Source organism: Caloenas nicobarica, chromosome 7, assembly GCF_036013445.1.
Source record: "Caloenas nicobarica isolate bCalNic1 chromosome 7, bCalNic1.hap1, whole genome shotgun sequence".
Classification (NCBI taxonomy): domain Eukaryota; kingdom Metazoa; phylum Chordata; class Aves; order Columbiformes; family Columbidae; genus Caloenas; species Caloenas nicobarica.
Genome location: NC_088251.1, coordinates 25,795,892 through 25,814,070, shown reverse-complemented (window position 1 = coordinate 25,814,070; position 18,179 = coordinate 25,795,892). Strand labels below are relative to the sequence as shown.

Sequence of the window (18,179 nt, the reverse complement as noted above, 5' to 3'; positions counted from 1 at the left end):
CCTTACAGCTATTGTGCAAATAAAGACAGGAGACTGGTGAACAGCTGGACCTGATCTCAAGAAGACAATATACAAAAGGATAAACTCTCAGGCAATACTCTAAGAGCAAACAAGAAAGGTGGAAGAAAAGCAAGTGGCACTGTATTTATGAACTGTCACCATGTTAAACACGAGGTACCCTCTTTCTTCATCTTGACTGGAGGGCTGAGTAGGATTCAGCATGGCCAATCATGGGACGAGAACTTAATCATAATTTTGAAGCAGGACAGGGGAGAATTAACAAAATGTATATCCAAATTTCATTTATATTTCTGAAAGTTCAATAAAATACACCTTTGAATAGCAAATTGAAGAGTCATTCTATTTTACAAGCTTCTGCTTTAACATTGAACAGCAAAACTCTGAAATATACACCTTTTATAAGAGACAGACCTAAGCAAGAACTTCCTTAGCTGAAGATAATAATTAAAAAAAATATTTGAAAAGGTACTATAAACATTAATGGAACAGCCTTAGACTGCAGGCTGTTGTAAGAAGTTACTAGCCTTGTTGAGCTCTCTTCTAATTTTCTCCGGACCAAACTGATCAAGGAAACGTCTGAAGTGAAATGCATCTATAGCAACAATTTCAGTGTAGCGTCGCTGCCATTCATCCCTAAAATCAGAGGGAGGAGAAAAGTAGATTACATTAGTTTTTTAATATTGGCCATACAATGATGATCCAAAATGAGCAATTCCCTGGCAGAGCTTCTCTGTTAGAAGTAGCTAGAAATTTGAACTCATAACAGACAACGGAGCACATTGGTGGGTCAAGAATGAAAGCAGCACCAGAAATGAGACAGCTCTCCTTATAAATTTAGAACTACTCTGGCTAGACTTTGGGCATAAACGTGAAACAAATTAATTACACAGCACTATTTATTAAGCACGTAAGAACATGGCAAGGTCAAAGAAAAGCATTTAGGCTCTCTGTGTTCCTCCATCATTTCAATGAGAGTACATTGTGTATGTTTCTATACCAAATGGATAATTTTGTGTATACACTATGATAGCATCATTGGAGAAATAAATTCAAGAGATCAGAGCTTTCTACTCAGATTCATTATATTAAATATTATTTTGCCACACATCAGTTACACTGTGGCACCTGAGGTATCGTCAAACTTCTTGTGACATTACAATCCTCAGTTCAGTCAGTAAATTTCCAAAATAATAAAATACATATAACTGTAAAGGATGTTGGTCTAAGAACTGCCGTATTGGCAGGTAGCATTTATTAGCATTAATCTTATTATTAATATGAGGTAACTTTCTTAGCTTGTTGGCTCTACTGAAGAGAGCAAGATCAGTGAAATTCTCCATTAAGGCAAATGCTAGGAAATACTTAAAGCACCAAGTTTGCAAATTTATAACACTTATTTATTCATTCACTTGAAATATTTATGTGGAAATTTACCTTGGGGTCTTATCTTCATGGCTTCTTGCCCACCGGTAAGTTTCTGCATAGCCTGTATATTCACTGTACTGCTCAGTACCTGAAACAAATGATTTTCTGTATTACATACAAAATACGTATACATTTTTTCACTTGGCAAACCTTTCATAGTAATCACTGATTCTCTAAATGACCATGCAGCTCCCAGAAGCAATGGGAAAATATAGATATCTGCACCAAGAATACAAGATGTTCTGGTAACCAGCAGAAGCTTTTTTTCCACAGATGATGTGTAGCATCCACCATAGAACAATACAAATGAAGATTCACATATGCTGTCCGGTACAGAGCAAGAAGACAGTTTCAACTTTGCCACTCTCAAGTTCAATAGCTTCTCAATAAACTGCCTGTCATTTTTAAAGTATTACTAGCTAGCATCTGGTTAACAAAGACTGTGAGCCTTCATGCCACCAGTATTTTGCTTTTCTTCTTTTTGAGGCTACCGCCTGTAAAGATGATGATAAAATAATCACTCCGTTATTGAAAACGTGGCAACCCTACTTCATCACAATTTAGCAAACATCTGGACTGACAGAAACATAAGAAGAAAAATACAGAGATTCAAAAGTGTATGTGGTGAGCTATATGTTCGTACATTTTATTTCATCTAACAAGTTTTATTTCTCTAACAAAATTAAAATCCATGAAGCCAAAGAACACCCTGATGGTCAGAAACCAAGCAGATTTCCAACATGCCAATGTTACCCAGTTTGTTGGCTTTACAGTCTCCTGAGGGCAACCTGACATAAGGACAAATAGGTCTCATTGCCCAATAAATCACATATCTCCCTTGTTATCATTTTGGTTTGCATTTGTTCAGCAGGATTCCTGCACTATGGTTCCCGACCCAAATTCTCAGATATCACAGCAATTAATGGCACAGAATGGACCAAAAGGCCATTGCTCTCAGCTGTAGAGTCAGTACCAAGAAGCTACTTTGTAAAAGCTTCAGGACCCACAAAACCACAGTGTGGAGCATACTTGGCTGTTCTGTGAAGAAGTCCAGCAGGGTATCCTGGCAAACACTAAGGGCTGTAAGAAAGTAGCTCATTAAGACCTCCAGTGGTTTTAGCTATTATGCTCTGCTATGCCAACTCCTTTTCAAAGGTTTATCCCAACACCAAGAAGAAGAGCATTTTAACTGAGAGTAAGGATCATAACCTTTCTAAAACTCTGCCTTTCACTTCATTTTACTGAACTTCAGGACCTTACTTCAGAACCGGGGGATGCACAAATGCTTCAAAGAAATACTCCTAAAGTAACACCACAGCAAAATCACTTTTCCCCCCTGTTTTGAGCTCACAACAGCTGAATTTCAAGAGTAGGGGACTGAAAAGATACCTTGTTTGGAAAATTTCAGCTCATACAGGTACAGTTTGGCACAAGTCATAAACAATAAGAGTAAGAGAATTGTTAACCCCTTAATTACAGTGACAGCAGCTATGCCTATAAATATAACAGAAAAATAGTTTTTAGAAAGACGTGTAAGCTGACAGCACAAAACATCTGATTACTACAAGAGCAATGCCTAACTACTGCACAGATCAGTGATACTCTGAGAATACAAATGTTTAAATTTAATCTCAAAGCTTTTCAATCTCTAAATAAAAATAAAAGTTGAACAATCAGAAACATAAAACTATTCGCCCTTCACCTCATCTGATAAGGGAATTTAAATGCTTGCTTTCAGTAGTCTCAAGCCTAGGAAACACAAGCTGTTAAAAACTGCTTAAAATTATTCATATACTTCAAGGCATTTTCCACATTTACCCAAAATAATTTTAACTGAAAAGACTTGTCAGTGCTTCTTTAACTCTCTGCCCTATTATCCACTCAGTATTTATTTAGATTTGTCTAGATGATTAACCGTACTGAGTGAACACAAATTCCACTCAAGGCTATTTTGAGAAGGTGCTATGCAAAATGAGTGGGATGGTAAAGATTCCTCACCAAGAATTCACTTCCTGTTACAAAATCAAAGTCCCCAAAATTGTGACGGCAGAATACGACTATATATTCACACACATCTGCGACCTCATACAAAGGACAACTGTGAGCAGCTTAAATATTCAGAAGTCAGCCGTCTAATCAAATTGTCGGCTTCAGTAAGACTTTTCCTGACATAGGTAAAATTCAGTTTTACTGATACATAAGGAAAAAGCCTCTGAGCGAGTTGTAAGACATGTAGACAAAGGAAGTATGCGACTTTCTGAGGTCTCCTAAGGGGACAACCTAGCAACACTTCCAACCTGGAAAGGAAGAATTTCCTTTGGTATCTAGCATATGGAAAGAAAAGACTAGGTTATCAAGATATTGTAACAGGATAGATTTAATGACAGTCACAGTATTAAACTGACTTTTTCAAGGTTCACTGTTTCCACTATTTTAATGGAAGTGCAGTGTCTGATGATGAAAGCACCAGGAAACAACCAAGCAAATACACATATATAAACAAACAAAATCAATAACAGAGAAATTCAAAGAAATCACACGACCTCTACACTCACAGCCCAGAAACCCAAAGTTAATGAAAATCAATGGCTTTTCATAAGTAAAGCTTTGGAAAATTTGTCATACAAAAATGGTTATTCAACTGGCAGCACTTTTGCCTCTAAACTACTGGGATACAAACTGCTGCTGCTGGGAGAACAGAAGCAGTACAGGATAAACTGGATATGTTAATGTTTCCGGTAAATATTTTCTTCTCATAAAAAAAGAATAAAGAGGTAAAAAAAGTGAAGCCACAAATAGAGCATAATAGCAGAGTTACATCAGAACTTTAAAAACAAGCTACAAAACCAAAAAAAAGGCTACATAAAGTCAAAAGAAAGTCTATAAAGCATCATTCAAAAATACATTCTTTGTGAAACTTGTAACGGCTACAGCATCAGACAGTGAAACTGCCAAGTGTTATTGCTTATGGGATCTCATCCATCTAGAAAGAGTGGCAATTATTACTAAAAATAAATATACCTTTCTCAAGACTCCATAGTCTAGCTTCTCAGTTGCATAATTTCTTTATGGCATTAAAGAAAGTTCCCAGGGACTGGGAAAAACCCCACCGTAGGGTTCCTCTAGTATTTCTTATGAGCTAGAAATTACATCTCTGAATATAGCACTGAATAAAATGGAGTACATGTGAAAAGCACAAGAATAGAGTTTTGTAGTCACCAATATAAATGTACATTTACTGCCAAAACTGAGAGCAAGGTTCTTCTCTCTCTTTCAATCAGTTCTTCTGATCCTTATCTTGTGCCACCATTAGTCTTCTGGCTCTCCAGACAGTGGCACGATCAGCCTGCTCAATCCAGCTGAAAAATAATTTTTTTCCTCTGAGTAAATTTTCAGCTGAACCAATTATCTGATCTCATTTACTGCATGGGTAATGGGCTTAGAAGTCTCTGAAAATGCATCACTAAGATGTGGTTGGGACCGCATCCATAGATTTAAAGCAAACATGGAACACAGCTTCATCCTCTCTTAACACTGTCCAACTATGTGTCCTCAAAGAGAGGAAAAAAAAAAAAAATTAAAACCACTAACACTTATTCACAGCTCTACCAGAAATGCAACTGTGGGAATCTCTGGCATTGCTGCTGACATTTCTGTAGGTAGATGTCTGTGTTGAAGAACTCGACTGTTTGCATGACCAGTTCCATATTCATTACAGCAGTGATCTTAACCAGATACTGCGCAATCACAACAAATTTAATTTATCTCCAATTTCTCAGACTCTTCTGCAAATTTAAGCTACACAGTTATACCCATTAGGCCGCTGAGTCAAGATGTATCACGAAGAATGTAATTTATCAAGAAGATTATGACACACAGTGGAGACTTGGCTAAGAATCAAGGTGGAAGAGCTCCAGGGATGAAATGAAAATGATGGAATGGCCATGTCCATTAGAGAAGAACACTATATCACAAATACTAATTGCAAAACACTATAAAGTACTCAAGAAAACTAAAAGAATATTGCCGCAGTAAAAAACATCCTCACCTTTATTTGTTCATGCCAAACCACTACTTTTTGCAGGGGAGTGGAAGAAGGTATTTCAAACCATTCAGTTAGTGTATTCCCCCAATCAGTTATTACACACACTGATGGCTGCACTCTGGTTTCACCCTTCCCAGAAGAGACTCACCCAGAGGACAGTACTTCAATGTGTTCATCTTGTTACAGCATCATATCCAGAATACACCACAGAAACCAGTGATAGCCAAGAATTTTCTGACTCACGTTTTTTAAAATCCAATATATCAAAAAGCTTTCACAGAAAAGGCATTAATTTTGACAGGGTGGAAAAACATCTTAAAAATATTACCATGTATAAGACTGAAAATGAAAGATGCCCTGCCCAGTACAATCAATAGCTCAGGACAGAGTTAAGATTTGCAAGATCTAAGCTCAAATTTCTACTGTGCATGCAGGTGAGAGAAAGAAGTGCTTTGGAAAGACTTTTCCAAGAAATGTGTTCTAATACCTGCACCAATTCCTGACTGTTGATGCAGTTCAGGTAACTAAAATCGACATTTTAACTACAGCAGACAGAAAAATATAAAATATGCATAATCTATTACGATATTTGCCCAGAGGATCTCTCCGATCAAGTTTTTTCCATAAAGCCGTTCTTTGGAGTAAATTAAAAAAACAAAAATCATAGCATCCTTCTATTTTTCAGCCATAAAAAAGGCTCACTGTGTTCCCATGTACAGAACTCAGACTTACACAGCATGACCTGGGCCTCTCAATTTCTTAACAGTGACATTTGGTGTTTCAATGCTAACTGTTTTGATCCAATGGATAATAAAACATTCCAAGTTCTATGACAGAGGTGGAAACAAAATGAAAAACACTTTCAGCAAAGCACTGGACAGACAGCACATCTCCATATACAGCCCCTCAACAACATACTGGAGAAGCATTTAGTTTTTGATGTTGTAATTACAAACCCATAACTTACAAGTAACACAAACACGTGTTTGTAACTTACAGGATCAAAATCCTTAAAAGACATTTCCTGACTTTCTACCCTTTTTAAAGGATGCTGATTTCCTCCTCTTCCACTCCCGACCCTTTTTGGTAATCAGAAGGCAGTTCCTCTTCTCAGAGTTTTCAGTCCTACTGATCACATCAAATGTTACAAATTCCAGATAGGAAAAAAAACCCACCAAAAAACAACCCCGTGTTTTAACAGAACAGAAGCATTACCTGCTAATAGTTGGGACCAGATAATAGCTGGTAATGGGGGCTTTTACTTACATTGTCCAACAATATTCTTCATCTAGGCCTAGAGACACTGAGTCCTCAAACACATTTATATAGCATAAAAAAGTTCTGTCTGCTTGCTGTCACTTTTGTTTGTTTCACAATTATCTATTGGAACAGCGGCCCTATGATCTTAAGAGGCAGGGTGAAGAAGGAAGCTCTTTGCCAAATGAGTGTTGACTTTTTTTTTTAATCCCTACAACATTTAAACATACTAAACTTCAACTTGAAATATTTTCTATATATAAAATCAGAATGTGATGTGAAACATTTTCTGCAAAGACTAACCTGTGATGATAAGACATTCATTGTGATCCAAGACTTCAGTGATGAGCCTCGATACAATCAGTTCTGGGTTGATTAAAAAACGAATTTCTTCTTGTACTAGTCCTGCCCCTGTCACACCACCTCCAACAAAACGGTTTGCAAAATCAACCTAATGAAAACATATTCAGGAGGATTATGAGATAAGCAAACAGCATAATATAATTTCATTTACCAAGGTAAACAAAGTCCTGTGCAAATTTCAATAATAGTTCTGTTTAAATCTGCTGCTATCACTTCAAAATATAAGCAGCACAACAGAGCCTGATTAACAGCACACCTTTCTTATTTTTTTCCTTTCTACTTCTCCAAAAACTTAAAACAAGTGAGATATTACACGGCAAAATAAATTTTGCATCCCAAATGCTCTGAATCTAGTTATGTGGGTTTTCTTTCAAGACCACGTATTTAAGAATAAAACAGATTTCAGTAAATGTGAAAGATGAAAATAGCAAATTACAGTATTCTTTTTGCATTTTATGGATACTGAAGAATTATTAAGTTATTCTTTAATAACCATTCTGCACCAGCTGTCCACACTGAAGCATTTTTAGATTAACATTGCCCCTGTACCAGTTGTACCGTACCTAAAAGAATCTCTTATGAATTCTCCTTGAAATGCACTTGAACAAGGCAAGTCACTTTGATCATTAAGGTTTCTGCTTGAAACAGAGAAGCTCTGGACTCTATTTTTTTCTGCAATAATACATATATTGCAAATTACATTTTTACATAGACAAAAGTTTTTAAAAGACTTGGTTTATTGAATAAAGTGATTACTATTTATGCAAATTATCTGCCCATACAAATTTATACTTTTTAAAAGTCACTTCATCTTTCAAATGCTATTAGCTTCTTACTGATTTTGACAACACATTTACAGGATGGGAACAAAAGTTACTGGAGTGACATGAACATCTGTGTAGATTACAAACTGATTCAGGAGTCGCAGTCAAGTCTAAAGCACACCGAGAGCCAGCCATGACAACAGCGAGTGATCCTGGAGTCTATCCTGGAGTTGGTTAAGATTTGCTGAACTTGACTATGATATAAAAAAATAACTTGAAAACTTCCCAAACGTTTGGTGCGTCAGGGCCCAAAACGCACTTTAACCATGCTGGGCAGCCTCCTTGGGCGCCATCCTCACCCGGCCCTGGGCAAACACACACCCTGGCCCCAGACCTGGCCTGAGACACACCAGGTACAGGCCTAGCCCTGTCCTCTGGTGATGCCCATTTGCCAGAGGTCTAGGATTGGCCTTGGTGACCTGACTCATCACCTTGCCTTTCTCTGATGACCAGCAGAAACTGTTATTGTCATTGCTCCCCCTCTGCTTGTCCCAGCCAGTGACCCTGCCCACTGAGGCTGGGGTCACTGTGGACCCCCGCACTGTCTTGCCTTGGTCATCCTGTTCCCTCCCAGAGTGAGCATTCTTCATCTGAAGCGAGATATTCTGTTTGCTAAGACTTTAAATAGCCAGGAGGAAAAATATCACATCAAAGGCAATGCTCACTTTTAGAGAGTGCAACAAAAACAGTACACGAAAAGGCATAATTGAGCCTTCTTTCCCTCAGAGGTCATAGTATAGTTGGATAAAGAGGTAGCAGAAAAATTGTTATTACTGAGCAGTTGCTGGGTTCTTAATAATTTCAATACACACCTGAGTGTTCAAGTTTCATAGTCATAAGACATTTTCAAGCTTGAGCAAAAGTATTGCAGAAAAAAGTCCTATTCTCCCTCCTCCTCTTCCTTTGAAGCACTTTTTCCTGGCTAAAGAAGTTGTAATTTTTTTTTTTTTTTGGATAAATGAACTCTAGAAGGCAGACTTTAAAAAAAAAACAAAACCCACAAACAAAAAAACAAAAACCAAAACCCAAACAACTAATTTGAAAACTCAGATGCGTTCCTTGATATAGATATGGACAGGACATCCTTTTCATGAATTTCTTTTGCTGACTGGGTCCCAGACCAAAACAGTAGTGCTGGCAGCAGCAAGAATTTCTCCTGAACCACTGACCTGGCCACTGTCTGGGGCACAGGAATAATTTTTAAAAAAATAAACTGAAACTCTTGACAACTCATCAAGATCACAGGCTGAAACTTTTATCTTGTCAATCTTTGATCCTGGTTTGAACTAAGAGACCTGAAGCTGTCCAGGGCTTGTGATCTTCTGTCAGCTCTCTCTGTACCAGGTACATGTGCAAACCCAGATGAGCCGGGGCGTACTGACAGCACTAAGACTGCCCATGGAATTAATTTTGATGCTTCTTTTACACTGCATAACATCTTGTCATTTAAGTCAACCGAGGATAAACAAAGAACTTCATTAAGTTCCAGACCATAAAAAGTATGACATAAAGCCACATTTACTTATATGTGCTTACCTGTAGCATACCTTGTCCATTGCTTTCAATGGTGCCTTCATAGGTGACATGCAATCTAGACAGCTTTTTCTGAGATCTATCATTGAGGAAAAATATTGTACAGAAAGGATGATTACAGAATCTCCACACAGAGACAGGAATTTTAAAAGAAAACCCATCCAACCCCAAACTTCTTACACACCTTAACATTAGCTGGTTTAAAAAAAAAAAAAACAAACAACCCTAATGGATTACAGAAAATGTGTTTGGTTTCGGAAACAATTTGTAAAGGTGGAACATAGTCAATTGTTCAGTTTTTCACACATTTTTCACACAAGTTTGCCCCACATCAACCAGCTAACCAGCAAGAAAGCTGCAACACTTGTGTTTTCATGGTGGTTATCACCCATTCTTCATTACATTTCATGTCACTTCCAAAATCAAGTCATCTCCCTTTTTTCCCCACTCATGTAACAGCAAAGGTGCGCTACTGCTACTGTTTTTAAAACTCACTTAAGACTTGTTGGCTTCATCAGCAAACAGACAGACTAGAAAACTCAGGCCACTCAAACTACTTGTGGCAGTTCGCCCACCTCCCTCTCTACTTGTCTCCCCAATAATCCATACTAAACATTGTTTTCTATAGTACTTCTGGGCCTCAATCAATTCCATTTAATGGGATTCAGTTATCATTGATTTAAGGAATTTCTTACATTAACAGGATGTTTGACTTACCTTTCCCAGTCTGGAAACTCCTGGAGACACTGCCTTGTGAACGTCACCAATCCTGTAGGTTCTACAGGCAAACCAACCCCACAAGAAAATGTATTAAACTGCTGGAGTTTTAGTCCTTAGATTATTTTAAGTGGTAAGCTTTTAAAATTACAACAAACATCATTTTTGGCAGAAACACAACAGCTTAACTTTCCTCAAGACCAGCTTCGAATCTTCCCCTCACAGCCCATGCTCAAATTGAAAACAAGTAACATGAAGACCAAAATATTCCCTTCTCTTTTCCCTTTGGAGTTTGAGTCTTTTTCCAGATCACGGAAAAACTATTTCTTAAGTGATTTTCACTTAAAACTGTAAACACTGCTAGAAAGACTCAATAGTTGAAGCAAAATGTGCAGCCACTTAGAAAAAAAGAAATTGTGAATATTTAGAGGTGACGACTGTTCAGTGTCAACAGGCAATGCACAGAGCACTCAGTCTGTGGATGGATGAAGCAGCAGCTCATACTTCCAAGAAAGTTCCACTACGTGAATAAAGATGCAGCTTTAGTGGATACCAAATCAAGCTGTTTTCAGCCCTGCCAGGATGCTAGTGAAATTCCATGTATTTCAACTGAGAAAAAGACTCCTGGCCTCAAGAGAAAAAGAGGAACCATTGCTCATTAAAGGAAGGATGCATATATCATCTCCTCTCCTTATTTTAACTTAAAAAAACTTCTGTTTTGAAACAGAAAGAAAGTATCAACCTTTTCTTAGGTGATGTAATTCTAATAAAAACTTAATTTGAGACTAATTTCTTTGTTCCAGTAAGTCTACTGCGCTGGCTTGCAAAAAATATGCAAAATAGTATGTAAAGCATAAAAACATGCTTCCAAAAGCCTTAAATAATCCTATGCTTTCCTTCAAAATTATAGAGGTTCAGGGGAAAAAAAAGTTGCTTGCTCTTAAAAAATGAGTGCACAGCTTTAAGTAGTCAAGTGCTTTTCCACAAGGGAACTCTGGTATCAGTGGTGATATTTTACAAATTAGGCATTCACCTTCTGAACACTAAGTCTTCAGCTGATATAGTCTCCACTGTGTTATTTTACAAGGAATTCAATTACCATTTACAATAAAAAGGGCTGAAAAAAATACAACAGTAATTTATAGAGCTAAGCTACTTCAGTCTTATTAATTCCTTGGATAAAAAAAAAAAAACAAGAAATGGGAATCTTTTAAAGGTATGATAGGAATTTTTAATTCAAGAAAAGAGCACTCAAGAATCTCACTAAATACTATTTAAAGTTATAACATTTAGAAAGCTAATACAGTAGTTTCATAAAGCACGTTCCTAAAAGATCTCATATGCACAGGGGGTCAGGGACAGCTGCATAAATTTAGGATTTGGTTCACATATAGATATTATTACTCAAGTATTAAAAAAAAAAAGCTACTAGACTACCTCTCTTCTCAGTCCCACACATAGACCACAGTTTACTTTTTACCTCCGAGATTTACTACTGACATTCCCGAAAGTTTGATAGCTGAAACAGGATGTAGCTGCATTTAATTTGTGGCGAATTAAAATGATGAACTGAAGACGGAGTGAACCAAGTAGAGGGATTTTTATATTTAATAGCTTCAAGCTGTCTTTCCTTTAAAACAAACCCTTCTGAGAGAATATGAAGCTGATAGTGAAATACTGACATGTAAACAAAAAGTTCTTTAAAAAAATACTATAAGGATATTGCTGCAGATGTGATGTATGCTACTGTAGTAAAATCTCTTTCTCCCCGAAAATATAATATATAAGCTCTGATACAGTTCTCACAAAAATAAAACTATTTTTTGAAAGCTTATGCTGATGTTGAAATTCATGGTAACAACAGAAGATCTGACTATGCACACTAACAAAAACATTGCACTAACTTCTAAAAGAGTTCGGGATATCTCATGTCTTGCTATCACTTGTTTCATTTGAACTGGGCAAACTTTTCCTGAAGCAAAGATGTTGTGAATAGAAGAGAAAAACACTCAGAACCACAAATGTTATAGACAAAGGACTAAATGTGCATACTGCAGGAAATCAGAAGCTTGATTCAGCGGCTTTAAGCCTGTGATTTTAATGACTGCATATGGTGCTAAGTTCCCTCTACATTCTCAGTCTGACGTGGTGCAGCAAGTAGTTGCATATAACACAAACATTATACATATGTATATATACACATTTATATAAACACACACTTTATATACATATATAAGGGGGGTGAATATATCTCTCTCTATATTTTACACATGCCCCCATATATATATCTCTCAGAAAAAATAGAGTAAGCTCAGTGCAAAAAATCATCTATATGAGAAGAAGTGACATTAATATACACATCAGTGTACTTAGCAAGTTGGCTTTTGTTATACACTTTCATCATAATGCCACGTAGCCATTCCTAAATTCAATGGGATTAAATTTTTCATGTATCTGCTTTGTAGCTCAAAAAAAAGTAAAGGATATACTTTTCTCTGTGACTCTCCTAAAATAGCAGAAAAGGGTCTTAAGTTTCTCAGGCTTCCTTGGTGACCGTCCTTCAAACAATCTGAAAAACAAGAAATAAAAGCAATTAATTAGATTTCAGGGGTATAGTGCATAGTAATTAGGATACTTACTAATTGTGATTTGATTTTCTAGCTATTATGCACAGACTTCAACTAGCCTTGCTTTTGAATTCTCTACTGTGTCAAGAGCTCTAGACAGCCTCTCTCTACCACCGGCCTTTAGGAGTAAAGAGTTCTAAGTTTCTGGTGAAGATGCTAAGTGAATGTCCATCTCGCTCATCCTGATTTTGTAATATATTAAAAAAAAAAATTCAATAAGAACATCTAGGAAAGCTACTAGTTTTATTTCCAACAGACTGGCTTGGATTAAAATGAGCGACCGAGGGGTGAAAACATGTATATTGAGTGCTCCGCGATCCAAATGTCCCACCCTACTTTCAGCTCAGTGAGCTGCAGAGAATTAAACACAACCACACCGCTTTCAAGAGTTGCACTGCACCAGCAGTGTTTCTAAAGAAAAGACCCTACTCCCAACAGAAACAGCTTCATCCACTTGGCTATTACTGGCATTCTAATAGTCATCTGTAAAAACCTAAGCATTAAAAAGAAGCATCCTGGTTTTAGCCATTAAGTGAATGTATTCTTTTAAGGTCAGCTGAAATACTTTTACTGCATCATCTATCTTCCAGCAACTTGAACATGCATTACTTAATTCCACTTCCAACACAGTGACAAGGCATTGTTATTGGCAACACATAATGGAATTTATCTGGAAGGAAGAATTGTGGCGACTTCAGAAATAATATTCTTTGAGTAGGAAGTCCACTAAAAGATGTCTGCTACAGTGAAGCCCTGAGGCTGTAAGATTCCCCCCGCAATAAACAGTCTAAGTAAAGGAATGACACAACATTATTCATTTGTTTCCATGTACTGGAATGACAACTTGCCTTTGAAACCAGAATGCTGTCAGGTGAATTTAGCTTTTACTAGTGAAGTGAACTAGATTTTTTTCAGTATTTAAAAATTCTTATGAAGTACACAGGCTGAAGAGACCACTTTCATCCAAAATCTATATTATGTCAACAGAAGCTAATTTTAAAAAGGCTAGAAAGTTTTTTCTGAAAACTTCTTTATTCTTCGAATAACCAGTCAGGACTTTAAGAAGGCAAACTCCAGACTTACACAGTCTATTTTAAAACAGGCAAATACGGAAGTTCTATCAAGAGGTTGTGTTTGCACAACTAATAAGGGGCTCATAAAAGAAAGAGTTGATGTATGTGTGTGTGCAGGTCTTGCATAAATGATCTCTTGACCTTTTATCTGGAAGTCTCATTTGGTATGAATCCTTTAAACTGGTTAATTTAGCTATTAACCCAATCACGTCTTTACTAGTTTTTTGCCTCTTTACATCAAATGGAAATCTTGCTTATGTTGCAAACTCTCAGGAGAGGTACATGATTCGGCATAACTAGCAGATGGGCAGAAGTCCAGAACTGGAAAAACTATGCCCGAAATAAGTCAGATCAAGCTAAAAGGCAATGGCAAGGCAGATGAACTTAGTTCCCCCCACTGCAATTACTCACCAAAATGCAGTTACTCTGTCAAATAAGGAATTTAAACAAAATATTTTTTTAAACCTGTAGTGTTCAGAATCGGCCTGTCTTTTCTCTCTTTAAAAGCTGTGATAACTACCTCTCTTCTTTCTCCTCTGGGATCAAAGCTAATTTGCTTTGAAAAATATCTTGTTTTCAGCAGATAAATACTCTCAAAACACCATCTACAATTATGATAATGAGAAGGGATATCTGTATTTCTGTTCTAGCCCTATATGGCTGGGTAAAAAACACAGGGCAGCACTAAACAATTTGAAAAGCTCTGGGTTCTGGTAAAGGCATCCCTTGCTGTAGAGGGATACTCATTACAGTGGGGACAGAAAAATACTGTGGTGTCCTAAGTTACCTGTATTTTGACCTAGTAGCTACATGGTTCCAGCAACTACATGCATCAGATCTTACATAGCTGTTAGTACAAGAGCTCTCATCATCCTTCCCCTCCTCACATTATTTACTTTTCTTTGCTATGTCATAACATGAACTGTACTTTGTTTGAAAATCCACTGATAAATAGAGAAAAATAATTTTAAAAAATTATTTATTAAAAACAAAAGCAGGCGACACCAATCCTGCACGCAAATTTTAGGACTGAATCCACTACAAACGATGTTTGTCTAAAACAGAAAGCAGTCATAAAAGGATAGCCCTTTATGGCAGGTTAAAAACACCATGCCTGAGCTTAATATGCTTGAATTTACTTCATATTTTCAGTCTCTAGAATTTACCTTTACAAGTGAGCTAATGGCAAACTGAAGACGGCTGTCTGCAAACATTATATATAAAGTTTGCAAAATACGAAACACTAGCATTAGGTTGGTGCAAAAGTAACTGCAGTTTTGGACCCTGAATTTTAAATCATTATAACTGGGCCCAAACACATCTTTATTAATCAAAATAGGAACCATTACAATCAACACATTTTTGCCAACGAGAAATGTTTGTTTATTCCTATAGCGTAAAAATCCAAGCTTTGGGATTCGACAAACTCTTGCAAAGCGTTTTCTGCATCCTGCTGGTTGTGGAAACATTTTCCCTGCAAAAAGTTGTCGAGATACTTGAAGAAGTAGACTGCTGGCGAGAGGTCAGTGAAATATGGCGGGTGAGGCAAAACTTTGTATCCCAATTCATTCAACTTTTGAAGCGTCGGTTGTGTGACATGCGGTCGGGTGTTGTTGTGGAGAAGAATTGGGCCCTTTCCGGTGACCGCTACGGGCTGCAGGCATTGCAGCTTTCCATGCATCTCATTGATTTGCTGCACAGACTTCTCAGACGGAATGGTTTCATTGGCATTCAGAAAACTGGAACGGATCAGACCGGCAGCAGATCACCACACGGTGACCATCACCTTTTTTTGGTGCAAGTTTGGCTTTGGGAAGTGCTTTGGAGGTTCTTCTCGGTCCAGCCACTGAGCTGGTCATCACTGATTGTCGTATACTATCCACTTTTCATTGCACCTCACAATCAGACCAAGAAATGGTCTGTTGTTGCGTAGAAGAAGAGGACACTTCAAAATGATGATTTTTTTTATTTTTCGGCACCCACTTATCGAGTTTTTGCACCTTTCCAATTTGCTTCAAATGCTGAACAACTGTAGAATGGTCAATGTTTTGCTCTTCAGCAACTTCTCGTGGAGTTGTCAGAGGATCAGCTTTGATGATTGCTCTGAACTAGTCGTTGTCACCTTCCGATGGCCACCAATATGCTCCTCATCTTCAAGGCTCTCGTCTCCTTTGCAAAACTTCTGGAACCACCACTGCACTGTATGTTCATTAGCAGTTCCTGGGCCAAATGTGTTGTTGATATTGCGAGTTGTCTCCACTGCTTTATGACCCATTTTGAACTCGAATAAGAAAATCGCTCAAATTTTATTTTTGTTTAACATAATTTCTGTAGTCTAAAATAAATATAAAATAAACAGCAAGTAATGTCAGTAGCAAAAAAACAAAGTGAGAAAAGCACATTCAAATGATGTATAACATAACTACATTGATTTAAGAATGTATTCCAATATCAAACATCAAATTTCAACAACGCAAAAACCAAAATTCCTTTTGCACCAAACCTGCATATTTTCATATAACCAGACCAAGGAACTCTTCCCTTCAGCTATTTCAAGTAAAAGTGCTTCACAACATTAAGAATCTGTTTTAAAAGCCAGACCAGTGAAAAAATCCCCACAGATATTAATAGGCTAGAAATTAGCCTTTAAATAAGTAGATACTATGCGGGTTTAAGTTTTTTATATTCATTCAGTAGAATCTGATTGCTTCACATGTGCTTTTAAATTTCCACAGAAATCATATCACAATCACATCAATGATTCAGAAGATTTCCACCAAACTCTACAGAAGTCAGAAGAAAAGCACAAAACCACCCCCACACACTACACACAGGCAGCCAAGCTTTCTTAAGTGCAGCACAAAGTAACCAGTCATCTTTGTGAATGCAACAGTAAAAGCAAGTGCTATTTAAAACAAACAAAAATGGCCCAGTCCTGCCCCAATAATTTAAGTAAGGATATAACATGGCAAAGTTATGAATGTTTTAACCTTAAACCTTACTTCCAAAATGCTCAATTAGGCAACATTATGAGAAGTTTTATTTCTGAAACAAATGTGTCTATTTTGAAGAGCAAGCTAGATGAGGGCATCAATAAGATATTAAATAAAATTCTTCTCAAGCTCTGAGAGACAGATCCTACTGAAAAAATAATTTCCCAAAACATAAGTAAAAACCACATAATTTCCTGACAGAAGAACCCAAGGCCAAAACCCACTAATTCCAATTAAAGAACTCATCCAAATGAAGTGCACTGTAAAACAAATCCAACACACTGCAAGCCCACTTTCAGTCTAAGTCATTGAAATATTAATATTGCTGGCAACTGCATATATAAGCTGTTTTGCTTTGTACAAGATGTTCCCACCGCCATACAGCTAACTTCACTTCAGCAGATACAGGAGCTGAGAAAGCTGGCAGGGCTCATCACTGCACACAGCTGCACATTTATCTCTGGCTCTCCGGCTTCCGAGCCAGGGCAGCGGCAACATTAACCAGATAAAAGACCTCTACAGAGATACACTTCAGTATTCTGAGGAGTCAAGGTCAGAGCCGTAAAAACATAAGGAAGTAGACATGTGAACAAAGTCATAAAGTAGATTGTTAAAGTCATTATGGCTAAATGAAAACTTTCCTAACGAATATTTAGACAGTTAATTGAATGTTCTAAAGAGAAATCCTACATATAAGTAAAATATTAAAAATAAGAACCAATACTAGAAAAAACAAACGAATAATCAATTACTCAACAACTGTCAGTAAATATACAGTAAAGTTACAAGGCAATTGTTTATACTATTTCAATAATTATTACAGAAACAAGTGCATTTATTTCACATCGGCATTTTCATAAAATTTTAGGGCAGAAAACACATTTTAAAAGTGTAATCAATATTCTGATTTTTGCAGTCTCATTGACTGTAAACTTTAAATTGTGTTATTTTTAACCAACCTTTCCCGCTTACAAAGCTGGAGCTGAAAAGCTCTAATTAACCCACTCCTAAGTCCTTTGACAAGTGCCTCAGCTGGTGGTGCTGCACCTTTTATTTGCAGACAGTTCTGTAACCAAACAGTAACGGCGGTAATTTCAGCACTACTGCACAACTGCGTCATCTTTTCAGGAACAACAGAAGCATCAAATACAGACATGTAGGAGCAATCCATGCTCACACAGTGTTTTAGGGATTTTTAGAAGTATCTTGGCAAGTGTCAAACCTGCAAGGTACTACAAAGAGTGCTTTTGCAATGATGCAACATCAACATGCCTTAAAACATTAAGAGCTACACAAAAGTG

General features: G+C 37.1%; 1 protein-coding gene across 2 annotated transcripts in view; it reads right to left on the bottom strand.

The window, feature by feature from the left end:
- PARG (poly(ADP-ribose) glycohydrolase) overlaps positions 1 to 18,179 on the bottom strand; it is a 73,832-nt gene that overhangs the window by 13,535 nt on the left and 42,118 nt on the right. For both annotated transcript variants that reach the window (XM_065639077.1, XM_065639076.1), the window contains exons 10-15: positions 12,675 to 12,754; positions 10,186 to 10,246; positions 9,472 to 9,547; positions 7,052 to 7,199; positions 1,456 to 1,534; positions 546 to 654 (exon numbers count right to left, since the gene is read on the bottom strand). In XM_065639077.1, the coding sequence (XP_065495149.1) occupies positions 546 to 654; positions 1,456 to 1,534; positions 7,052 to 7,199; positions 9,472 to 9,547; positions 10,186 to 10,246; positions 12,675 to 12,754 (553 nt within the window). The remainder of the gene's footprint in view (positions 1 to 545; positions 655 to 1,455; positions 1,535 to 7,051; positions 7,200 to 9,471; positions 9,548 to 10,185; positions 10,247 to 12,674; positions 12,755 to 18,179) is intronic.